The sequence below is a fragment of the Acinonyx jubatus genome, chromosome E1, assembly GCF_027475565.1.
Source record: "Acinonyx jubatus isolate Ajub_Pintada_27869175 chromosome E1, VMU_Ajub_asm_v1.0, whole genome shotgun sequence".
NCBI classification, from domain to species: domain Eukaryota; kingdom Metazoa; phylum Chordata; class Mammalia; order Carnivora; family Felidae; genus Acinonyx; species Acinonyx jubatus.
Genome location: NC_069397.1, coordinates 54,804,580 through 54,829,666, shown reverse-complemented (window position 1 = coordinate 54,829,666; position 25,087 = coordinate 54,804,580). Strand labels below are relative to the sequence as shown.

Below are 25,087 nucleotides of genomic sequence, written 5' to 3'. Positions count from 1 at the left end.
TGGATTTGTCTGAGCCATAAGCACAAGGGAGCGTTGCTGGGGTCCTTCCCAGGTGGGAAGCAGACCCATCCACCCAGCCTGGCCAAGGGAATGGATGCTTCCAAGGGCTTTGGCTCCCTTGACTCTGGGAGGGGTGCACCGGCAGGCCCCGGAGAGACCCTGAACAGCCCCTCCCGTCCCCACTGCCTCTGCTCCTGGACTTTGACTTCTGGCCAGGAACAGTCTCCAGCCTTCTGTCAACCTCCCCCTTGTCAGCAAGTCCTTGGTACGCGCCCTTCCCCCCCCCCCCCCACCGCCCCCAAGAAAAACACTGGAAAACTCAGGAAATATAGCACTTTTATTTACTGTTCTTAAAGCCAGAGGCAAACAACATAAGCATATCCTAAGTATAAGACAAGTACTTAGAACAGCCACACACATCCCAGACGTTCCCTGGGATCAGGAAAATGTCCTCTTTCTTCCCGTTAAACTGGGACTCTTAACTGGTATGCAACTCTTCCCCCAAACATTTTAAAGCCAAAAAGACCGGCAGGGGGCACCCCTTCCCTTGGCGGGGGGGGGGGGGGGGGGGGGGGGTTGTCTGGCTCTGCCTCGCCGCCACACGGGGGCAGGCTTCCTCCTCATCTCAGAAGCTGTTCCTGCGGCAGGGGGCCCAACCTCTAACATACCCCCTGCGCACAGAGCTCCGGTGCCCCAGTCTTGAACCGATACTGTCAAACCCAACAAACAACACTGGAACTCGTTAACCTGCGGGCAGGACTAACCCAAACTCCACTCTCTGGCAGCCGATGCCAAATTCCTCAGAACTTTGCTCTCTCCCAGATAGGTCCTCTTTCTTGGGACATGGGTGGGGAGGCAGCTGGGGCAGCAGTGGAGAGAGGCTCCGAGGCGGAGGACCTCACACCCTCTCAGCGGCAGAAACGCTCCACCACACACTGCGAGGGGGCCGGGGAGGTCTCAGCGGACAAGAAGTACGGATGTGCGAGGGCGGCCTTGGCAGAGATCCGCTGGCTGGGGTCGTACTGCAGGAGTTGCTGTGGAGGAAGGAGGAGAAAAGAGATTGAGCACTGGGCTGGGCCGGGCCCCTGAGAGGAGTTACCCTCGGGCCCTAGGGGGCGGGCCCCAAACCCAGGAGCAGCTGCCTTCAAGCCAGACCCGCAGGCAACTACCATCTCCCAGCTCGCAAGCCAGTTCGGGATGCTCTCGGAATCTGGGGACAAAGAATGAGTTCTAGTCCGACCCTGGGAGACCTTCCCCGCCTCCTGCGGACTAGAGGCTGAGACCATCTGTCTTCTCCCTGCCTGAGGTGCCCAGGCCTCAGCCCGTGTCTGGTTGAGACAGACTTCTATGTATGGAGAAGGCGAGGGCCCAAGCTGTCCAGGGCGCATGCTTGAGGGCGGGGCAGGAAGTAGGAGTCCCTGAGCCCGGCTAGGCTGCGGACAGACCCCTTGCCTAGGAGTAATCCCGATGGAATGCTAAGCGACTTGGCTGGAGGTCTATGCCGTCCTGCTGGCACTGGGTTGGTGACAGACCTACGCAGGCCTCTGGAAAGATGAAAATATGGCCCTGCCTTCCTCTGGCCCAATGACCAGATTAAAGAGACAAACGTGGCCCAAATCTTTGTGGGCAAGAAGAGGTGGTTCTACCTGGGGCCTCCCGAGCAGCCTGGCCTGGGCCCAGCCCAGTGGGTCAAGATGGTACAACAGGACAGGTGAGTGAAGGCTGTGTGGCAGGGGCCCAGACGGCAGGGAACAGCCTGGTGCAGAGAGTAACCACCATGGCAGGAGGCGTGCTCCCTGCCTGGGAGAGCTTACAGAGAAAGGGCAGGCATCACAGCATAAAAACAAAGCTAACTAGAAGATCGGAGTTTGAAAAGGAAACACAAACACTCGACTCCTCAGGGGAGGGGGTCTCCAGATTGAACAACCAGTATGTGTAGGGTGTGGGACAATCAGGGGTCAGAAAAGAGACTCCGAAGGAGGTGAGGTGACACAAGGGGCTGGCTGACAAAGAGGACACTTGTGGTGGGAGCAGCAGCCTTTCTGGCCCTCCCCTGCCCCCCACCTGTACCTACCATGAGCAGGTCCTTGCCCTCTGGTTCCAGGCCGGGCACAATCTCCTCCAACCCCTTCCTGGTCCACTTGGGGAAACTGCCCTTATAGTCGGGCAGCTGGGTGACTCCTGGCCACATGGCTTCACTGGGCGTCCCCAGGGTCCGAAAGATCCGAAAGAGCTGGTCAATCTCAGAGTCACCAGGAAATAGGGCTCTACGGGTCACCTGCAATGAGGGAGATGGGGTGTGGGGTCCACTCCCTTGTCATACAGAATCCAACACCAGATAAGATATCCTTCCCGGGGCTGTGCTGAGAATCCTGACCTTTTCTGGAATGAGCTCTGCTTCCTTAGTCCCGCAACCAGGCCCAAACACCCCTTAATCCACCTCTAATGGGTGCATCAGTGTCGCACTGTCCCCCCCCCTCCCCCAGCAGGACCCTGCCTGTAGCCCCCCCTGCGGCCATGTCTGTCCCTCTTTACCATCTCGGCAAAGATGCAGCCAATGCTCCAGACATCCACAGCCGTGGAATAGAACTTGCTGCCCAAGAGGATCTCAGGGGCGCGATACCAAAGTGTCACCACCTGTGGGAGCAAGAAAACAGCATCATGCAGGGTGGCTGAGTGTTCAGGTGACATCCCTTCAGCCGTCCTCTCCCCCGGGGCCTGCGGAACCTCGTGGGTGTAGGTGCGTAGGGGCACCCCGAAGGCTCGAGCCAGTCCGAAGTCAGCCAGCTTGATGGCACCCAACTCATTGATGAGCAGATTCTGGGGCTTCAGGTCTCGGTGGATGACCCGATGAGAGTGGCAGAAACTCACCCCCTGCAGCAGCTGGAAGAGGTAGCTCTGCAACAGGGAGCAAGGAAGGGGCCGGATGAGCGGAAGTGGGGCTGGCGGAGGGGGGCGTTCGCTGGCCTTCCCCGTCCTTCCCTCGCTACCTTGACCAAGTGCAGGGGGAGCTCGGAGGCCGGCGTGGAGTCCATGTACTTCTTTAGGTCCTGGCTGAGGAACTCAAACACCAGGTAAAGCTTCTTCTCGCTGTGCACCACATCCAGCAGCCTGCCCGGGGTCCACCAGTCACAACACGGCTCCCGGCTGGACGGAGACGGGCCCAGCCTCCCCGCCTCCTTCCCCACCTCACCTGACGATGTTGGGGTGCTTCAGCTCTTTGAGCAGGGAGATCTCCCTGATGGCAGTGCTTGGGACTCCCTCAGTTTCCCTACGGGAAAGGAGGGCACGGCAGTGGAGGCAGGGAGCCAAGAAGGGTGCCTCTGCCCCGGGGGGGAGTCACCTGTGTGTTCCGTATTCCAGAAGGATGGCCCGGCCCCCAGCGACGGGGCGCTGCGGTCCTCATGAGGCACACACTAGCACCACCAGGGGCCCCGGGCAAAGCGTGGAGGGAACGAGGAGGGCTGCACCTCTGCGCCCCACCCCCCGCTGTAACTGGGCACACTCAGAAGTGCACCCTGAGGTGTGGGACGGACGGGGGTCACCCCTGGGGCTGGTGTGTCCCGGGGCCCTCCGGGCACTCACAAATCCAGCCTGATCTTCTTGAGGGCCACGAGCTGCCCCGTCTCCTTGTTCTTGGCCTTATACACCACCCCATAGGTGCCCTCTCCGATCTTCTCTACCTTCTGGAACACATCCATAGCCGCAGAGCTGCCCAGGAAACAGAGGGCGCCTGGGGCATTCACTGGCACACCCAGCGCCCCCGCTGCCCCTCCAGCCCCCCCGGAACACCTAGGCCAGCCCCTGCCTGGGCCCAGGTCCGCCTCTGCCCCACTCAGCCCCAGAGAACACATCCCCAGCGCAGGCCTCCCCCAGCCCAGCCAGGAAGGTGCCCAGCTACGGAGCGCAGGAGGGCCCAAACTTCTCAGCGGAACTCCTGCCTCTGCCCTGCCAGCCCCAGGTTCTGGGGGCGAAGGCTACCCAGAAGGGTGGCCTGAGGGGCCGGGGTAGAGGTCAGGGCAGCTCAGGGCAGAGGTCAGGGGTCCGGAAGGGTTTCTGAAGCCACAGTCGTGCTCTAGGCCGCGAGGCCAGGGTGAGGGGCTGGGCCTCAACTGTCTGGGGACGCTCAGCCTCCTGTGAGGGCAGAACCTCGGTGGGGACAGCCCCCCTGCATCCTGGGACCCCCACCCGAGCCCTGGGGACCCCCCCAGCACCACCCCCCTGGTAACCGCAGCCCAGAATTCACCAGAAACCCTGTGCTCCTGGAGCTTCACTGCTAACAGGCTGCCGGCTCCCCGGCTCCCCCTCCTGGTCCCCGCCGGCGCTGCACCACGTGCACACAACACAAGGTCTCCCCCCACTGGGGTTTTTATTCATGAGGACTCTCCAGAACCCTCCATATTCCCACTCGAGGCTCAGGCCCCAGCACCCCACAGTGCAGCCTCCCACAGGGTGTCTGGAACAATCCAAATTAGCAACCCCACCCCACCCCCACCCCCACCCCTTCTCTCCAGCTCCAGACAAAGGCTGTCACTCCTGGGGAAGGTCCTGCGTCTTCCCCGCAGTGGCTCTGGCATCCCCAGGGGGCTTGGCTTCAGGGAAGGTTTGGGGGGGACAGCTGTCAGGCACTGTCGCTTGCTGCTGGCTGCTGTCCCTCTCCTGCTGGTACCTCCTCTGCTCCCGGACGGCTTGTTCTAACAAGGGCAGATTCATTCCTTCCACACAAGTCAACACCCGGGCCTTCACCACGGCGCCTCCGTCTGAAAGACACAAGCACAAGGCACTGGCAGTGGCTGACACATGGGTCACCTTACGGATGCATGCCAGCTGTTTCCCCTGGCCTTGCTCTCAGGACTGAATTTTAACAGGATGAGTTGGAGGGATGGCGCGTGGGGTCCCCGTGATTTTCCTTCTAGGGCATCAGAACTGTGGCCCTGCCACACCACAATTAGCACATGTCTGGAACTGAGGGGATAGCCTGAAAATCCCACTTCTGCATGGCGGAAGGGCCAGATCGAGGTACCCTCTACTTCCCTCCTTTGTTGTCTTTTTTTTTTTTTTAAGTAGGCTCCACTTGTCGCCTTCTTAGTGCAGTGGGCAGCGCGTCAGTCTCATAAAGTAGGCGCCACACCCCGCGTGGAGCCCAACGTGGGGCTCGAACTCAGGACCCTGAGATCAAGCGCTGAGCTGAGATCAAGATTCAGATGCTTCACCGACTAAGCCACCCAGGTGCCCCTCCTTTGTCGTCTTAATTCCTGCCACCTGCTCTGTAGGTCCCAAGTGCCTGGAGTTGAAGAGGGTCTCAATCACCATCCTCCTAGTCTAGACTGCTTTCTTTCTTTTTTTTCTTTTACTTTCTTTTTTTTTTTTTCTTTAAGTAGGCTCTACTCTCAATATGGGGCTTGAACTCACAACTCCGAGATCAAGAATTGCACACTCTACTGACTGAGCCAGCCAGGTACCCCGAGACGATTTAAAAAAAAAAATTTTTTTTAATGTTTATTTTTGAGGCAGAGAGAGAGAGAGAGAGACAGTGCTAGCAGGGGAGGAGCAGAGAGAGAGGGAGACACAGAATCCGAAACAAGCTCCAGGCTCTGAGCTGTCAGCACAGAGTCCGACACGAGGCTCGAACCCACGAACCGCGAGATCATGACCTGAGCCAAAGTGGGATGCTTAACGGGCTGAGCCACCCAGGCGCCCCCTGGACCACTTTCTTGATTTAACATAGCCTGGGGGCACAATTCAGAATGTTGGACTGTCTAGATTCCAGCCTTCAGCACCGGCAGATAAACTTGTTTGGAACAGGAGGCTGCCTGTGTGTCCTCAGCTTCCACTGGTCCCAGTTCTGGGCTGCAGACAGGGCACAGTGGCCTGTGCAGTGGCCGTGTGGCACTGTCTGGATCTCTGCATCGCTGTAGATGGTTGATTCTCATCGCTTGGGCCACTTCAGGAATAGCTGGGTGATGGATACTGATGAATCAAACAGGATACCTGGCAAACGTCACTTGGCACCGAAAGGCTAGACCTTTTCTTGTGACACGTGTAGCCCCACACAGGTGTCACAGAGCAGCTGCCCATGTTCAGGGTGACACGGGACAAGCAAGAACAAAATCACAGCTCTCGTTTGCAATTAAAACCACCTGTACGAAGATTTTATTAGTTAATTGACTTGATTTCGCAGGACTTTCCTTACATGATGCCTATCAGCCCTTCCCTCCCGCCAGCCTGGGGAAACGCTCCCTTCTCTATTTACACTGAGGAACACGTTTCTCCCTGTGAATGAAAAATGTTATTAAACATGGAGGTGACCTTTAGAAAGACGGTTACCACAAGGGACAAACTGGGTCAGTGCATCTGTGTCAGTCCGTCTGCAGAAGGTCTCTGTAACTGGGACTGAAAGCATTTGAAGAAATGCTGTAGGGAGGGGAGAAGAGTGTTTACACACAAGACGGCCAAGGAGAGAGTCATTTAGGGGAAGTTCTTGGAAGTTTAACGAACCCAGAGCAACAGAGCCTGGATGAAGACAACGTTGGAATGCAGTGGGTAGAGGCGTGGGTAGGAGAGAAGGAAGGGGTGATATGAAGAACAGACCTTCTTTCTTTTAAGTGTATTTATTTGGGGAGAGAGAGAGAGAGAGAGAGAGAGAGAGCCTGAGCAGGGGAGGGGCAGAGAGAGAATTCCAAGCAGGCTCTGCGCTGTGGGGCTCGCACCCGTGCACCATGAGATCATGACCTGAGCTGAAATCAAGAGTCGGGTGCTTAACTGACGGAGCCACCCAGGCGCCCCCAAAACAGACCTGCTTTTAGGAAGTGTGCCCAGAGAAGGAGGGCCACAATGAGGTAGGGACACAGAAGAGGACACTATTATTAAAATTTTTTTTTTAATTTTACGTTTATTTAGTTTTGATAGAGACAGAGCACAAGTGGGGGAGGGGCAGAGGGAGAAGGAGACACAGAACCGGAAGCAGGCTCCAGGCGCCGAGCTGTCAGCACAGAGCCCGACGCGGGGCTCGAACCCACAAACCGCTAGATCACGACCTGAGCCAAAGTCACGCTTAACCGACTGAGCCACCCAGGCGCCCCAGGACACTATTATTTTAATATACAAGAAGCTTGAGGGATTTATGTGTTGAGAAGGAAAAAGCAGCGGGAACAGGTTAAGGACTCAGTTGGGAGAGTAAAGTCCCCACGGAAGGGCAGGCTGTGCGTCAGCACAGGGGCTGAGCCGCACGGAGGTCGGACCCTTCTCTCCCCCAGACGAGACGCAAGGAGCGTCTGGTGGGTGTGGACGCAGGTCATTTAAGATTTCACCCGGGACATAGGAGGCAAGGTCATCTGCCGAAAGCATGGAGGTGATGAAGCATATGTGTGACAGGTGAGTGGCTGAAAAGATGTTGTGGACCACGGGAGGGTGGGTTGACTGGGACACGCAGAAGGCCCGGTGCGGCAGGACACCTTGAAACCATCATGCTGGGAATCCACAGAGCATGTGAACCTTCTCCATCAACAGGTGGGACCCAAGAGGGCGAAGGTCAGGGGTTGATGGGGCCACTGTGATGGAAACGAGGGCGTGAAAGTTCTGCCAGCAAAGGGGCTGCCCTCAGAGTGAGGTGGGGCTAGAGGAGGGGAAAGCGAAGGGCAGAGAAGGTGGGAGAAAAAGGAAGGAGTGTCTCAGGTCCACAGGTCCACAGGTCCTGCGGGGCGCTGCAGAGGAGAGAGCAGCAGACAGGTAGGTACGAGGTCGCAAGTTTCAGGTGGCAGAGATGTGGCCATGGGACGCAGAGGTGGGGCAAGAGGCGCCTGCAGGAAGAACCGGTTGGCCGCAGAGAAGGATAAGGATTCACAACGGCAGACCTGAGGAGCCAGCTGGCTGCTGGCACCTCTCCGGGTCTGGTGGCGGCAGTGACCTGGGAAGCTGACCAGGTGCCACTTGGGGACAGGAGGGGAGCTGTTGTCCTGGGGAAGAGCCAGGTTTCAGGCAAGTCCCATCGAAGGTGAGAGCATAAAAAGGAGTCTTTCAGGGAGGAGGGAAGGTTCTAGAGAACACGACAGGAAGGCTTGTAAGGGAACAACAGTCAGCTGGAAGAAAACCAGGCAGGTGGGGTTTATGGGATTTATGGCGAGGGCCCTAGGGCAGCCCTCTCGCTGTAGGCAAGGTCACCTGCAGCCTAGGAAGTCTAGGGGCTCTGGAGCAGCACTGGGGGAAAGCCTACATCCCCAAACCTCAATCCCTGGGCAGGAAGTCCTTGAGCCCTTAGATGGTGCCCAAAGAACGTGTCACAGCCAGCAGGTTTCTGACATAGCTTCACCTTTTTGTTCTTCTTGGCTAGCTGTGTGCACAAATTTCAGAAAGTGACCTTAAGTGGCCTCTTTTCTGTCATCAGAACTTGCCACAGGGCATTGTCTTGTGTCTAGATGACCTTTGTGCCCCAAAGGACTTGGAATCTGGCTGGGACAGGACATACGGAGGAGGTCTGAAAGCAGCCACACAGGAGCATCTTGGTCTATATGGATCAGCGGCCACCTCCACGTTCAGCCCACACTCTGCCCCTCCCCCGCCATCGTTGTCTTTCCTCCCGTGTCAGTTGCCAATGATGAGCATGTGTTATTCAGAAATTAGAAATTTGGGGGAAACTTAGAAAAAATTTTTTTAATGTTTATTAATTTTTGAGAGAGACCGAGTGTGAGTGGGGGAGGGGCAGAGAGAGAGGGAGACACAGAATCCGAAGCAGGTTCCAGGCTCTGAGCCACCAGCACAGAGCCCGACGTGGGGCTCGAACTCACGAACCATGAGATCATGACCTGAGCCGAAGTTGGACGTTTAACCGACTGAGCCACCCGGGGGGGCCTCTGAAACATTTTTTTAAGAAAGAAAAAAATACACTGTGATGAAAGTAAGGAGAAGCAGTAACGTAGCCAGAGCCTAGGGAGACTGCTGCTTGATCTGAGGCTTGATTATTCAGGTCCAGTTTTGGGGAGCGGGGGCGCAAAGACACTTGACAGTGGTGCCGTCTGTGCTTTCAAAGTGAGTCACGGTGCAGGTGCAACACTGATCGATCCATTTCCGAGGTGCCTGGCTTATCGGGCGGGTGTGGGTGCTGCTGGCTGACTCCGGCTTTGCAACGTTCCAGTCATACTTTCATGGAACAATGGGAGCAGCCAGTGATAAGACCGATCTTGGCCTAGATTCATTATTTCATCAGGGCTTTCAAAGAGGTGCCTCTCGAAGTTTCTTGCATTTATTGACTGTGATTCCTATCTAAAGAACCTTTGCTTCTCTTCGACCCTGTGCTGTCCCTGAACTACCCTCAGGAAAAGGCAGGACGGAGAAGGTTTAACGCAACCAGGAGGAAGCAATTGGCCAATTCCAGACCCGAGTTCTCTAATAAATGGCATTTAAAAAAAGATGGGGCACCTAGGTGGCTCAGTCAGTTGAGCGTCCGACTTCGGCTCAGGTCATGAGCCGCAAGGCAGTTCATGAGTTCGAGCCCCGTGTCGGGCTCTGTGCTGACAGCTCAGAGCCTGGAGCCTGCTTCGGATTCTGTGTCTCCCTCTCTCACTACCCCTCTCCCACTCTCTCTCTCTCTCTCTTTCAAAAATTAAAAAAAAATAAAGAAAAAAAAAGAAACCAGAAATATTACAAGAGACTTGGAGTATGTAACCCAAGTCTTTATGCCATATATAGACTTGGGATCTTGATCTGAACTAACCAATTTTTTAAACAGCCATGAAGGGGCACCTGGGTGGCTTAGTCGGTTAAAGCATCTGACTTTGGCTCAGATTAAGATGTCATGGTTCATGAGTTCAAGCCATGCACGGGGCTCTTCACTCTCGGCGGGGAGCTGGCTTCATATCCTCCGTCTCTGTCTCTGTCTCTGTCTCTCTCTCTCAAAAAAAAAAAAAGTCATGGCGAAGAGGAGAGTGAACATGGACAAATGTATTCTATTATATCAAGAACAGTCAATTTGTTTGAGTATGACTGTGGTAATGTTAGAGACCTGCGAGGTGTTTCTGGGTAAACAAAATGATATCAGATTTGCTCTAAAAGACACCAATAAAACAAATAAATAAATGCAGGCAGTGGAGACTCAGGAACCGTAGACTATGGATCCCGGCTGAGTCTGGGTGATGGGTACAGACAGGGAGGTCCCTTCTACCATTCCACTCGCGCACATTTGATTTGAAAATATTAAATTAAAAAAATTACATGGGTTGAACTTACACAAGTTTTTTTCCATTTTTCTTCCCACAAGTAATTCTGAACATCCACGCCAGGTCCTGCTCTCATCCTGGCCTGCCGTCCTAAGTTTCAACCCCGCTCTGTATTGGCAAGCAGGCCTTAGCTCCCCAGACTCTGTGCAGTGGGCTCCCGAGAGCTCCCAGGATTCTCTGCAGGGCTGGGGGTACAGGAGAAAGCCTCAGGTGACCTGGGGCTGCAGTCAAAGTAGAAATCATTTGTGCAAAAGCCCGTTGTACCCATTCGCAGCCCCCTCCTGATGCCTCTCTCAAATCAACAGGAGGGCAGGAACTCTGTGAGCTCAAAGGCTTGAGCCTGAATAAAGATTAACTATTATGAAATCAAAGATAATTAAACATGAACATTAACATTTCTTCTAGTACATTTCATCCAGGGTTAAAAACCACCCTGACTTTTAGAAAGGACGTTGGTGATGTAAAGCAAGAAACATATGTTTGTATCCTCTGATACAGCAATTCTATGTTCAGGAAACTAGCCTGAGGCAATAATCAGAAAATGGACAGAGATTAGTGCCGAAGGGTATTAACTGTGGCATTTTTAATATATCTCAATGTAGACAATTTTTTTTTTTTTAACATTTTTACCCTCTGGCTATAAAAGCATACATTTTCGGGGCACCTGGGTGGCTCAGTCAGTTAAGTCTCTGACTCTTTTATTTTTTTTATTTTTATTTATTTATTTTTTTTAAATTTTTTTTCAGCGTTTTTATTTATTTTTGGGACAGAGAGAGACAGAGCATGAACGGGGGAGGGGCAGAGAGAGAGGGAGACACAGAATCGGAAACAGGCTCCAGGCTCTGAGCCATCAGCCCAGAGCCCGACGCGGGGCTCGAACTCACGGACCGCGAGATCGTGACCTGGCTGAAGTTGGACGCTTAACCGACTGCGCCACCCAGGCGCCCCCTCTGACTCTTTTATTTAAAAATTTTTTTGAAAGTTTATTTTTGAGGGAGAGAGACACAGTGTGAGTGGGTTAGGGGCAGAGAGAGGGACACAACATCTGAAGCAGGCTCCAGGCTCTGAACTATCAGCACAGAGCCCGATGGGGGGGCTCGAGCTCATGAACAGTGAGGTCATGACCTGAGCTAAAGTTGGATGCTTAACCAACTAAGCCACCCAGGTGCCCCCGACTCTTGATTTCAGCTCAGGTCATGATCTCGAAGTTCACAGGTTTGAGCCCTGCATCAGGCTCTGTGCTGACATCACAGAGCCTGCTTGGGATTCTCTCTCTTTCTCTGCCTTTCTCATGCTCTCTCTCTCTCTCTCTCTCTCTCTCAAAATAATCAATTAAAAACATTTTTAAGGAAAGATTTAAAAAAAGCAATATGTTTTCACTGTAAAATGCTAATAAAAATACAAAGAATCCCACAATCCCACCACCAGAAGTAACTTCTATTAACATTTCGGTGAATAATCTTTCATATACATAGATGTATGCAAAAAAAATGTATATTAGGGGTGCCTGGCTGGCCTAGTTGGGATAGTAGGTGACTCTTGATCTCAGGGTTGTAAGTTCGAGCCTCACGTTGGATATAGAGATTACTTAAAAATAAAATCTTAAAAAATGTGATCTTACAATACATACTGTTTTGTAAACTGCTTTTTCTTTTTTTTCTTTTTTTTAATTTATTTTAAATTTTTTTTAATGTTTATTTATTTTTGAGACAGAGAAAGACAGAGCATGACTGGGGGAGGGTCAGAGAGGGAGACACAGAATCCGAAGCAGGCTCCAGGCTCTGAGCTGTCAGCACAGAGCCCGACACAGGACTTGAACTCACGGACCATGAGATCATGACCTGAGCCGAAGTCGGACACTCAGCCAACTGAGCCACCCAGGCGCCCCTGTAAACTGCTTTTTCTTAGTAAGATATTATGAACATATCTTCATGTCAACTGATGAAGATTTATAACACCATTAAAAAAAATTTTTTTTTAATGTTTATTCATTTTTGAGAGATAGAGACAGAGCATGAGTAGGGGAGGGGCAGAGAGAGGGAGACTTGGAATCTGAAGCAGGCTCCAGGCTCTGAGCTGTCAGCACAGAACCTAATGTGGGGCTCAAACTCACAAACTGTGAGATCATGATCTGAGCTGAGGTCAGACGCTTAACAGACTGAGCCACCCAGGTGCCCCTACAACACCATTTTTAATGGCTGCATAACATCCCACTGACTGAATATACTATAATTTCTTTAACCAGTCAACGTACAGTATTTTTGTAAGAGCAAAAAATGGAAACAATATACACGTGCAATGGTTGTGTGAATCAAGGTACATATAAAATATTATATGGCTATAAAACATTATGTCTACACAAACTTTTTTTTTTTTTTTAACGTTTATTTACTTTTGAGACAGAGAGAGACAGAGCATGAACGGGGGAGGGTCAGAGAGAGAGAGGGAGACACAGAATCTGAAGCAGGCTCCAGGCTCTGAGCTGTCAGCACAGAGCCCAATGCGGGGCTCGAACTCACGAACTGTGAGATCATGACCTGAGCCGAAGTCGGACGCTTAACCGACTGAGCCACCCAGGCGCCACTACACAAACTTTTAAAACCTGGGGAAATGTTTACAATGTACATGAAGCCAAAATAACCAGGTACGACATTACATAGTATGATATCAGCTGTGTAAAGGAAGATGACACAGGAATGGCCAGAGAGCGAAGCAAAGAATTCATTCAAGTACCTAGGTTTTAAACAACAACCTTCGGCACGCCTGAGTGGCTCTGTCGGTTGAGCGTCTCTGTCCCCCTCTCTCTGCCCCTCCCCTGCTCTTGTGCACACACACGCACACTCTCTCGCGCTCTCTCTCCCTTTCAAAAATAAACATTAAAAAAAAAAAAAGAGCAACCTTCGACACTTGATGCCTGGGAGAGATTCTCCCAGGTTGTTGATACTCCTTCCCTTCTATTTCTCTCACCCTGACTTCTTGGCCTGTTATTCTAGCCCCATCCTCTCTGAGCCTTGGTTTTCTCACCTATGAAACGGCAACAGTTAAGACTCAGTTGAAGACCGGTGGGCAGATTCGCAAAGATTTAAGCGAACTATCTACTACCAAGCCTAGCACATGGTAAGCCTTCAGAAAGTAATGGGTTCTCTCCTCTCTCACTTCCGGAGAGCAGGTCCACTGAGCTGGATCACATCCGTTTCCCACGAGTCCTTGAACTTGTGGGCTGGTTTAGAAGGAAAGTTAACCCCGGTGAGGGACTCTTGTTGGGTCAGAAGCCAGGCCCCATCCTGACTGAAGACTGTCCCACTCGGGACCCACAGTGAAAAGAGTGTGTGAGGCCACGACTCACCCTGGTGCTCGAGCTCCCCAAGGACAAGATACATGGAGTCCACTTGGGCTTGGAACGGCTCCACCAACTTGGTACACACCAGGACCTGGTGCTCGTCAGATCCGTGCTGAGCCCTCAGGGTGACTCGGGACTGAGTCATGTCATAGAGGCACAACCTGCAGGTCAGGGAAAGCGTGATCATTTGTATCCACACACAGAACAAACACTAAAAGCTCAAGAGGTTCCGGGAGCCCCATAAATTCAGGGGACTCTGGTCAGAGATATAAAAATGGCAGCAACAAGTCGGAAAATTGTTTTCAGTCTACATTGTTAAGATACAAATTCTATGCATTAAAAGGCATTTGTTTAAAGAGTGCTGACAAAAGTATACACTTATATAACCACCACCCCAATTAAGATTCGCCACATTTCAGGGTGCTTTGGCACATTTCTATCACCCCCAAAAGTTCCCTTGTGCCACTCTGAAATCAATCTCCCCATCTCCCATCCCAGGCAACCCACTGATCTGCTTTTGGTCTCTACAGATGAATTTTTCTACTCAAGCACCTCATATAAATAGAATCAGAACAATATGTATTCTTTTGTGTCTAGCTTCTTTCGGTCAGCATAATGGTTTTGAGATTCATTTATGCCGTTGGGTAAATCAGTGGTTTATTCCTTTTATTGCTCAGTAGGACACCATTGAAATTATTAAAAATAATTTGTTTGGGGTGCCTGGGTGGCTCAGTCAATTGAGCGTCGAACTCTTGATTTCAGCTCAGGTCATGATCCCTGGGTCATGTGGAGCCTGCTTAAGATTCTCTCTCTCGCTCTCTCTCTCTCTGCCCTTCTCCCACTTGCACGCATATGCGTTCTCTCTCTCCCTCTCTTAAAAAAAATAAAAGTGTAGGGGCACCTGGGCGGCTCAGTTGTTAAGTGTCTGACTTCGGCTCAGGTCATGATCTGGCAAGCCTCATGGGTTCAAGCCCCGCATCGGGCTCTGTGCTGACAGCTCAGAGCCTGGATCCTGCTTCAGATTCTGTGTCTCCCTCTCTCTCTGCCCCTCCCCTACTCGTGCTCTGTGTCTCTCTCTCAAAAATAAATAATCATAAAAAAAAAAAAAAAAAAAGAAACTGCCAAATTGTTTTTCAAAATGGTTGTGCCATTTTGCACCCCACCCGTAACATCTGAGGACTCTAGTCACTCCGAATCCTTGCCAGTACTTGGTGTGGTCAGTCTTTTTAATTTTAGCCATTCTACTGGGCATGAAAATACCGTATCATTGTGGTTTTAATTTGCATCTCCCTGGTGACTAACGATGTTGAGCATCTTTTCATGTGCTTATTGTCCATTTGAGTGTATATACATATATATTTTTTAATCGTCATATGCAAAATTGTTCACTTATTTGTAGGACTGCTAATTGTTATGTATATCTGCTTTTAGGAAGTGCTTCTTCAAGCCTTTTGCCCTCCTCTGTTTGAACACTCTATAACATATGGTCTTCCCCTCCAGTTTTACTTAGGTATAACTGACATACAATAAACAATACATATTTAAGGGGCGAAATTTGACATTTGACATCGTACACACTTGAGAATGAAGACAGGAACATATCATTTTCATCACCCTGAAAAGTTCTCTTGCCTTTTTGTAATCCTCCTGCATGCCACACCCAGGGAACTCCTGCAGGCAACTGGTCTCCTTTTTTCCACTATAGATTACCTTGCATTTTCTAGACTTTTATATAAAAGGAGTCATACAACATGTAACTGGGGGGGGGGGGCTGGTTTCCTTACTTCAGCATATTTATTTTGAGATTCATCCGTATCAGTGCATGTTACAATAGTTCACTCCATTTTACTTCTGAGTAGTATTCCATTGTGTGGATACACCACGATTTATTTATTCACTCAAATGGACATCCGGGATGCTTCTAGTTTCTGGCTATTACAAAGAAAGCTGCTATAAACTGTGCACAAGGGGCGTGTGGGTGGCTCAGTCGGTTAAGCGTCCGACTTCGGCTCAGGTCATGATCTTGCGGTCCGTGAGTTTGAGCCCCACGTCGGGCTCTGGGCTGACAGCTCGGAGCCTGGAGCCTGCTTGAGATTCTGTGTCTCCCTCTCTCTCTGCCCCTCCCCTGCTCGTGCTCTGTCTCTCTGTCTCTCTCAAAAATAAATAAAACATTTTAAAAAATTAAAATATTGTGCACAAATCTTGGTGCAGACATGTTTTCATTTCTCTTGAGTACATGCCTAGGAGTAGAATAGCTGGATCATGATAGATAGATGTTCATATACACACACACACACATATGTGTATATATATATGTGTGTGTGTATAAATATATATATATATATATATATATATAAATACACATATATATACATATATATATTTTAATTTAAGTAATCTCTTATACCCAATGTGGGGCTCAAACTCATAACCCTGAGATCATAAGAGTTTCATGCTCTATGGACTCAGCCAGTCAGGCACTGCATGAGATACATGTTTACCTTTTATATCTTTTTTCTTTCTTTCTCTTTCTTTCTTTTATTTTAAAGAGAGAGAGAGAGAGAGAGAGAGAGAGAGAGAGAGGGAGAGAGAATCTCAAGCAGGCTTCACACTCAGTGTGGAGCCCTAAGCGGGGCTCGATCCCATGACCCCAGGATCATGACCTGAGCTGAAATCAAAGAGTCAGACGCTCAACCAACTGAGCCACTTAGAAGCCCCTGTGTAGCTTTTAAAGAAACTGCCGAACTGTTTTCCAAAACAGTTGTACCATTTTACATTCCTACCAGGAGTGTGTACAGGAGTTCCAGCATTTGGTTTTGTTAGTCTTTTTAAAATTTTTTTAATAGTTTATTTATTTTTGAGAGAGCGCAAGAGAGCAGGGGAGGGGCAGAGAGAAGCCGGGGAGAGAGAGGGAATCCCATGCAGGCTCCACACTGTCGTTGAACAGCCCAATGTGGGTCTTGAACTCATGAACCATGAGATCGTGACCTGAGCCGAAATCAAGAGTTGGACCCTTAACCAACTGAGTCACCAGGCACCCCCATGTTATTAGTCTTTTTAAATGTAGCCACTCTAGTGAGTGTATAGGAGCATCTCATTGGCTTTTTCTTAAATATATTTTTAAGTTTATTCACTTGTTTTGTGTGTGTGTGTGTGTGTGTGTGTGTGTGAGAGAGAGGGGGGGGGGGAATGCCAAGCAGGCTCCACACTGTTGGTGTCAAGCCCAATGCAGGGCTCAAACTCATGAGCCTTGAGATTATGACCTGACCTGAAATCAAGAGTCAGATACTTGGGGCACCTAGATGGCTCAGTCAGTTAAGTGTCCAACTCTTGATTTCAGCTCAGGCTGTGATCTCATGGTCCGCGAGTTTAAGCCCTGCATCAGGCTCTGCACTGACAGTGTGGGGCCTTCCCGGGATTCTCTCTCTCCCTCTCTCTCTGCCCCTCCCCTGCTTGCTCTCTCTCTCAAAATAAATAGGAAGAAAGAAAGAAAAGAAAAGAAAAGAAAAGAAAAGAAAGAAAGAAAGAAAGAAAGAAAGAAAGAAAGAAAGAAAGAAAGAAAGACATCCCTTTAAAAATAAAGTCGGATGCTTAACTGATTGAGCCACCCAGGCGCCCTTCATCGTGGGTTTTAATTTGCATTTCCCTAATGACTAATGATGCTATACACATGTTGTGCAAACACACACCCATTCTCATATTCATGTACGTACATACACGTGAAAACGTGTCAAGTAATCACCAAAAGGTTAGCAGTGGCTGTCCAGACAGTAAGTGGCATTACATGTGTTTTTGCTTGCTTTCTTTATACTTTTAGGGATTGTCTACATTTTGTACAAAGAAAATATGCTAGTTTTTTAGCATTTAGGGGCGCCTGGGTGGCTCAGTCAGTTGAGTGTCCGACTTCGGCTCAGGTCACGATCTCACGGCTCGGGGGTTCGAGTCCCGCGTCGGGCTCTGTGCTGACAGCTCAGAGCCTGGAGCCTGCTTCGGATTCTGTCTCCCTTTCTCTCTGCCCCTTCCCTGCTTGCTCTCTATCTCTCCCTCTCTCAAAATAAATAAACAAACATTAAAAAATTAAAAAAATAAAATAACTAAACAAGGGGCGCCTGGTTGGCTCAGTCAGGGAAGCATACAACTCTTGATGTTGAAGTCGTGAGTCTGAGCCCCATGTGAGGTGTAGAGACTACTTAAATAAGTAAAACTTCTAAAAACATCAAAAAAATTACTAGACAAAATTATAATAAAACTATTTTAATTAGTTTTTTTCTGTTGGGGGTGGGGGTGACGAATTGAAACATTCCCCCGACTATGTGAAAAAACCATTCTGACCTTCCGAATGTTCTCAGTGTGCCCCCGTCGGGAACTTGGCCAGCACTGACTTCCCAGGGGAAGTAATAGATCCCAGGTTTGGGCAGCATCTCAAAGAGCAGAGGTGGATTTTTGAAGATTCCTGACAAACCAAGCAGAACACAAGACTGAGATTAGCAGGTTCCCGAGACCAGCCACACAGGAAAGGCTAGTTCCAGTGGGTAGCAGTTTAATAAAAAACAAAATATTTCGGGGTGCCCAGGTGGCTCAGTCGGTTGAGTTTCTGACTTCAGCTCAGGTCATGATTACACAGTTTGTGGGTCTGAGCCCCACCTTGGGCTCTGCTACACCTTGGAGCCTGGAGCCTGCCTCAGATTCAGTGCCTCCCTCTGTCTCTGCCCCTCCCTCGCCCACACTCTGTCTCTGTCTCTGTGTCTCTCTGTCTCTCTCTCTCAAAAATAAATAACACTTTAGGGCGCCTGGGTGTCTGACTTCGGCTCAGGTCATGATCTCGTGGTCTGTGAGTTGGAGTCCCACGTCGGGCTCTGTGCTGACAGCTCGGAGCCTGGAGATTGCTTCAGATTCTGTGTCTCTCTCTCTCTCTCTCTCTCTCTCTCTCTCTCTCTCTCTGCTCCTCCCCTACTCCCACTCTGTCTCTCTCTCAAAAATAAACATTAAAAAAAATTTTTTTAAATCAATAAACACATTAAAAAAAAATTAACACTTAAAAAAGTGAAAAATCAGATTTTTGATAGGTTATGCATTCACCAATTTTAAAAAACAAAACAACATAAAACACGATCTACGTGGAAAAGTGTTGTCCCACCCAAATCCCTATGCAACCCACTCCCTCCCCGATCCCCTGAAGAGGGGTCTGTGAAAGGGCAGAGGGTGACACAGGATCTCTGTGGTGACTACTGAACCCTGCCATTGTAGTATGGCAATCACAGCAATACATAGATAAATGAGCATGGCTTGTTCCTTAAACTTTATTTACAAAAACATGCCGTGAGCTGGATCTGGCCTGGGCTGACGTTTGCCAACCCTGGCCCTTAAATAAAACCAGTTTTACTCATTTCTTATGCACCCTTCCAGTGTTGCATTATGCAAATAAAAGTAAATATAAGTAGATATTTATTTCCCCCCTACAGTATACATGCTGTCCCATATCTTGATTTTTTTTCACCTGATATATTTTGACATTCTCTCCTAGGTGTACATAAAGGGAGTCTTCACTTTTTAAAAATCACCTGTTTATTTTTGAACAGTTTTAGATTTATATTTAAAAAAAAAGGGGGGGGCGCCTGGTGGCTCAGTCGGCTAAGTGTCCGACTTCGGCTCAGGTCATGATCTCGTGGTTCATGGGTTCGAGCCCCACGTCCGGCTCTGTGCTGACAGCTCAGCGCCTGGAGCCTGCTTCGGATTCTGTGTCTCCCTCTCTCTGCCCCTTCCCCAGCTCACACTCTGTCTCTGTCTCTGTCTCTCTCAAAAATGAATAAACATTAAAAAAAATTTTATTAAAAAAAAAAACCTGTAGGGGCACCTGGGTGGCTCAGTTGGGTAAGCGTCCAACTCTTGTTATCAGCTCACTTCTGGATCTCAGGGTCTTGAGTTTGAGCTCCACGTTGGGCTCAGTGCTGGGAGTGGAGCCTACTGAAAAAAAAAAAAACAAAAAAACAGCAACTCTGTAAAGATAGTACATCATACCCACCTTTCCCTCTAATTAACATCTTACATTAGTACGACACATTTGCCACTATTAATGAACCTCTATCAATATGTTATTAACAACTCAACAACATACTATATTTGGATTTCCTTAGTTTTTTCCCTAATGTCCCTTTTCTGTTCCACAGTCCCTTCCGGAATGCCGCATTACATTCAGTTGTTATGTCTCTTTAGACTCTTCTAGGCTGTGATAATTTCTCAGACTCTCCTTGCCTTTTGACCTTGAGAATTTTGAGGTATTTTGTACTATGATCTTCAGTTTCGGTTTTGCCTAATGTCTTTCTCATGGTTACACTAGGGTTACGAGTTTTTGTTAGTAATTTTAAAAAGAGAAAGAGAAGGGGCACCGGGGTGGCTCAGTCGGTTAAGCGTCCGACTTCGGCTCAGGTCATGACCTCACGGTGCACGAGTTTGAGCCCTGCATGGGGCTCTGTGCTGACAGCTCAGAGCCTGGAGCCTACTCCCTTTCTCTCTGCCCCTCCCCCATACATGCTCTGTCTCTGTCACTCAAAAATAAATAAAAACATAAAAAAAAAATTTAAAAAGAGAAAGAAAAGACAAGTTATATAAGTGATGTAATAATGATACTCTGGACATTCAGCAGGCTTCTTAGGATGACACATTATACACGTTTGTATGGCAAGATCTCCAAGATCTATCATTAGGAAAAAAGTAAGGAGCAGGCGTTTACATCTAATATGTACATTTGCATATGTGAGAGCAAAAGAACACTCCAGAGTTCAATGACACGAGGACCGTGAGGATTAATAACAAAGGAATCCTGAAGGTGACAGCTTCAGCTATTTGACAGGATGCGCCAATGGACATATAAACAAAGAAATTTGTAATTATATCATCCCCAGTAAGATTCTTGGAAAAACCAGAGGACACAGCTTTAGTGCAGAAGTTTATGTTACCTAGAAACTTGCACAATTGGTTTCAGGACCTCTAACGTGGGGTTCATCAGGAGTGTTGTTGGTCAATGTTCTAAGGTCATTTCAAGATAGCGTGTAGAACAGCAGCACGGGGCAACTGGCCAAGGCCCCATCCTATTTTGCCCTAAGTGCCGATGTTCTAATCACTGTGACCAGGGAGCAGAGCTGTTCCTGTCCCCAGAAATGAGAGAGCCCCCTAATCATCTCTGGCATGAGAGAGAAGCAAAAAAACAAACCAAAAAAAACAAAAGTCAGCCGTAAGGGGAAAATGTTGTGGTTTCTGTTTTGGCATAATGGGGACAATTCTGTCCAATCTAGCAAAAAGGTGAAAACTTAGAATCTTTTGTAAAAAGTAATTTTTCTGCTCTCAGACACCACATATACTATACGCTGTAAGTAACCACATCACTAAATTTATTATTATTTTTTTGAATTGTCATACAGTGGAATTGACTCTGGGGAGGGGGCATGCGCTTTTGTAAACTTTAACCTCATTGATTTTTTTTCCAACAAAAGTTGCTATGTGTTTATTAAGACATGTCTGTTAATTTACAAAGCACAGCGGGCTCACCAAATCATTATCTATGTATCATCAGACATTCAAGAGAGTTTCTGAGTAGGTATGTCAGGACTGGCTTTTCTTGTGGCTCAGCAGGATTTCAAATAATGTCTTTAGAAGTCTGAGTACCTGTATAACCTGTACTTGGGAGCCTTCCCTTTTCATTGCCCAAGGCAAAATATCCACTTCTGGGAGAAAAATCCATGGTATGAACAAGAGAAATCTTCTTCTTCTTCTTCTTTTTTAAAAAACAACTGGGAAATTAGAAAATACCATACGGGAAGGATGGGAAGGATAGTGACCCAGTGTGACTGCTTCTTCCTTTTTTTTCTGAAGCAATTGCTAAGATTTCTGCAGTAGGACTGAAGGACAGAGAAGTAACACCCAAAACCAAGATCATTACAGCTTTTATCAGCTTTGGGTTTCCTTCTAGGGGATAAGAATCTTGATCGTATATGTTTACTACTCCACAATTGGAAGAGATCCCCGGTTTATTATAAAAAGATAAGAGTCAGGAACAGCCAGATGGAAGAGACGTGTGGAGCAAGGTATGTGGGAAGGGGCGTGGTGCTCCCATGTTGTCTCAGAGCACCACACTGTCCCCCACCTGGGCTTGATCACCAACCCTGACTCATAAATGTTTGTAAAGTTACAATTCTTTGTTAGCTTATATTGCACAACGAACCTTCAACTTTAAAGTTCAAATTGCATCAGGTTGTTTGAACTTTGGCCTCAGAAGATTCTATCACATGGGGATTGCTACAAATTTTAACGTTTATTTATTTTTGGGACAGAGAGAGACAGAGCATGAACGGGGGAGGGGCAGAGAGAGAGGGAGACACAGAATCGGAAACTGGCTCCAGGCTCTGAGCCATCAGCCCAGAGCCCGACGCGGGGCTCGAACTCACGGACCGCGAGATCGTGACCTGGCTGACGTCGGACGCTTAACCGACTGCGCCACCCAGGCGCCCCCACAAATTTTAAATGTAACCTCAACGAAGTGAATTTTACAAAAACAAAATAAAAGGATTGTGTACCGTGTCTTTAAAAGTTTTGCAATCACCAGAGTAAAAATGTATCCAGAGAAGAATCATCAATGAATGTTACATGTACTGGGTAAGAGTCCGATGAGGAGATGAGGAACCACAGAGCCCGACGTGGTGTCCAAACTCATCAACCACGAGATCATGACCTGAGTTGAAGTCAGATGCTTAACTGACTGAACCACCCAGGTGCCCCTACTGTAGATAGTTTTTTAAGAAACATTTGAATTGATTGCAATGATGACAAGAAATTTGCGCTAATATTTCCAAGTGTGATAATGATATTAGGATCATGTTAAAAATAGTTTAAAGATACATCCTAAAAGTATTTATAGGTGATAGGATATTGGATTTACTTAAAATTAATGTGGTAGGGAAGTGGATGGAATTATAGTGGAAAATTATTGGACCTGGGGGAAAAGTATATGGGGTTTGTTGTATTATTCCTTCTACCTTTGTACGTCTGAACATTTCCACAACAAAATGTTTAAAAATGTAAATCAGATCACATAACCCCAATGAAAATCTAAAAGCTTCCTATTATAAACTCCTGTTAAAATTGAAGATCTTGGGGCATCTAGGTGGCTAAGAGTCAGTTGTCGGACTCTTGATTTTGGCTGTCATGACCCCAGGATCGTGGGATCGAGTCTTTCATCAGGATCCTTGCTGAGCAGTGAGCCTGCTTAAGATTCTCAATCTCTGTCTCTCTCTCTCTCCCCCGCTGCCCTTCGCCCCCACTCCCACTATGTCTCCAAAAAATCAATTAAGTAAAAAATTGAAAGTCTTTTTGTTGGCCCACAATGCCACATGGCGTTGGCACCTGGCCTACCTTTCTGCCCTTGTTTACCACCACACCTCCTCTAGCTCGCCCTCAGGACCTGCACACTTGCTTTTCCTCAGACTTGAGCAGTCTTCCCCAGACCTTCACGTAACTGGTTTTCTTTCCTTACTTTGGCCCCACCGCATCCTCCTCTTCCTCGGCGAGGCCTTCCCTGTCGACCCTCTCCAAATTCTCATTCTCCACCACCCCCAGTCACTCTATCCCCTTAGCTTCATTTATTTTCTTTCATTCCAGTTTACTAATACAATTTCAAACAGTGGGATTTGTTTACTTGTTTAATGCCTCTGTCTCCCACTAGATTACCAGTTCCAGGAGGGCAGGGTTTCCTCTATTCCTCAGAGTCTCTCCTGTGCCTAACACAGCATCTGGTACAGTATTAAATATTTACTGAACAGGTGAATGTATTCATGAAGAAAAGACCATGTACCTCCACACTCAGCCTGGACACAGAGAACCCAAACCACATCTTACTGCCTACATTAACGGGACTTTAGCTTCCATTAGCACTTTTTTTTTTCCTTTAAATACTTTTCCTGAATGTCCAGCCTATGCAAATGGTTTGACCATCAATAGCCAGTTTGCCTGCTGAGATGATCTGAATTCTCTTGCCTTGCCGTTTCCACCATTTTTCTACTGTCGCGCATCAGTTCTTACCCAACCCTGAAGTGAACGACATGCCTTAAACCAAACTTCCAACTCACCATAAATTCTGGCCTTAGCTTCTCCTGAGGCCCCGCCAAAGCTCTGCCAAGTAGTGCTCTCCCTTACCTGAGTAAGCCATCACCTCACTTTTGTCTTATATTGTTACCTTGGTGGTATTTGGAAAGCCAGCTTCTGACAAGAGGAGTAAAATCCAAACACAGTAGCCAAACTAAATAATAGTTTAATGTCTGGGGGCATTAAAAACGTAGCAACAGTGGCTAGTCCTGGTATATGGGGAACTGAGACAAAAGGAAAGATCAGTAATAACTATCTTGCCTTTATCAATCTTGGTTAGTGCTCCCTTAAATTGTGTCCCAAGAGGATGCTTCACTTACCTTAACCTATTCCCAGGATTACTACTAAAAACTGATGTAATAAGTAACAGAGAACGGAGTGCATAGTTTTAAAACCCAATGGATGAGTAGGTTGCTTTAAGTTACAAGGGTAAATTAGGGAGAGATAAAGAAGGGGATGGTGTACTATGCTCGATCCTCATTTATCGTGGTATGAAGTCAAACGTTAACTAGAAGAAATCAGGAACTAGCATGTAAGTATTTTGTTTAGCAATTTTTTAGCAATCAGAATTAAAAACACAACTGGTTGAAGGGGGCTGCCTCTGAGGATGGGGAGCTTTCTCATTACAAATTCTCGGATACTAGGTACCCTAAACGTGGGCAACTGTTACTTTGATGACGACGATGATAACTGGGAAAACAAAAAAGTCCGGATTCCAAGACCTCTAAACTGCCAGCTCGGTCACAATCTGGTCCACACCCACCCCACAGACAGGGAGCAGCGCCGGCAATCCCATACTCAGCTCCCCGAAGCTTCAGGCAGCAAGGATGCCATTATCTTAACACAAGATAACTGGAGTCTCTTCCCAGTGCGACTTTTGTTCTAGTCCCTTTTTCTTCCTCCAACCTGGAAGGGCTCGGGGAAATCCTACGACAACCCACCCCAACAACGTCGCACGGCCGACAGACTCAACCCCGCCCAGAACCTTGGGTCCACCTTCCCACCTCATTTCCGGGGAGGCCTTTGCACGCGGACCCGGAAGCGGCGGGACAGGCAACTGCTAAGGCGCAGGCGCACTCCTCCTCAGTCGCGTCGTCCCGCCCCTTCCCAACCCCGTCGCCAACCTGTCCGGGCGTCGCAGCGGCCCTGGGTTCCCTCTTTTCGCCCCGCGCGGTCACGTGACGAGGGAGGGGCGGGTTAGCGGGAGCTCCGCGCTTCTTCCTCCAGGGCAATTTCTGGCTCGTCTTTCGGGGTCCCCTTCCCTGGGGGCCGCCCTAGGCCTTCCCTGGACGAGAGCGGGGGGCTCGTCCGCCCCCCTGCCGGCCGCGGTCACGGCGTCCACGCCGGCGCCGCCTCCGCCTGGGCCTCAGTCGGCGGAGCGCAGACGGGCGGCTGGAAAGGA

At 48.8% G+C, this 25,087-nt stretch overlaps 2 protein-coding genes across 5 annotated transcripts; both read right to left on the bottom strand.

Annotated features, from left to right (window-relative positions):
* Positions 1-319: 319 nt before the first annotated feature.
* On the bottom strand, positions 320-4,493 carry CDK3 (cyclin dependent kinase 3). Of its 2 annotated transcripts, XM_027052472.2 has the most exons (8): positions 4,247-4,493; positions 3,586-3,711; positions 3,194-3,271; positions 2,991-3,111; positions 2,728-2,898; positions 2,536-2,637; positions 2,075-2,278; positions 320-1,034 (listed from the first exon to the last, which is right to left on the bottom strand). In XM_027052472.2, the coding sequence occupies exons 1-8, from the start codon at positions 4,375-4,377 to the stop codon at positions 909-911; spliced, it is 1,059 nt and encodes a 352-aa protein (XP_026908273.1). In that variant the 5' UTR covers positions 4,378-4,493; the 3' UTR covers positions 320-908. The 2 variants fall into 2 exon arrangements, with proteins under 2 accessions (XP_026908273.1, XP_014941573.2); XM_015086087.3 differs by lacking the exon at positions 4,247-4,493 and having other exon boundaries at positions 3,586-4,209.
* Positions 4,483-25,081, bottom strand: TEN1 (TEN1 subunit of CST complex). Of its 3 annotated transcripts, none has more exons than XM_053212393.1 (5): positions 24,690-25,077; positions 19,406-19,515; positions 17,884-18,004; positions 13,558-13,712; positions 4,486-4,760 (listed from the first exon to the last, which is right to left on the bottom strand). In XM_053212393.1, the coding sequence occupies exons 3-5, from the start codon at positions 17,970-17,972 to the stop codon at positions 4,531-4,533; spliced, it is 474 nt and encodes a 157-aa protein (XP_053068368.1). In that variant the 5' UTR covers positions 17,973-18,004; positions 19,406-19,515; positions 24,690-25,077; the 3' UTR covers positions 4,486-4,530. The 3 variants fall into 3 exon arrangements, with proteins under 3 accessions (XP_026908274.2, XP_053068368.1, XP_014941574.3); XM_015086088.3 differs by having other exon boundaries at positions 19,406-19,512; XM_027052473.2 differs by lacking the exons at positions 17,884-18,004; positions 19,406-19,515 and having other exon boundaries at positions 4,483-4,760; positions 24,690-25,081.
* Between the last annotated feature and the right edge of the window lie 6 nt (positions 25,082-25,087).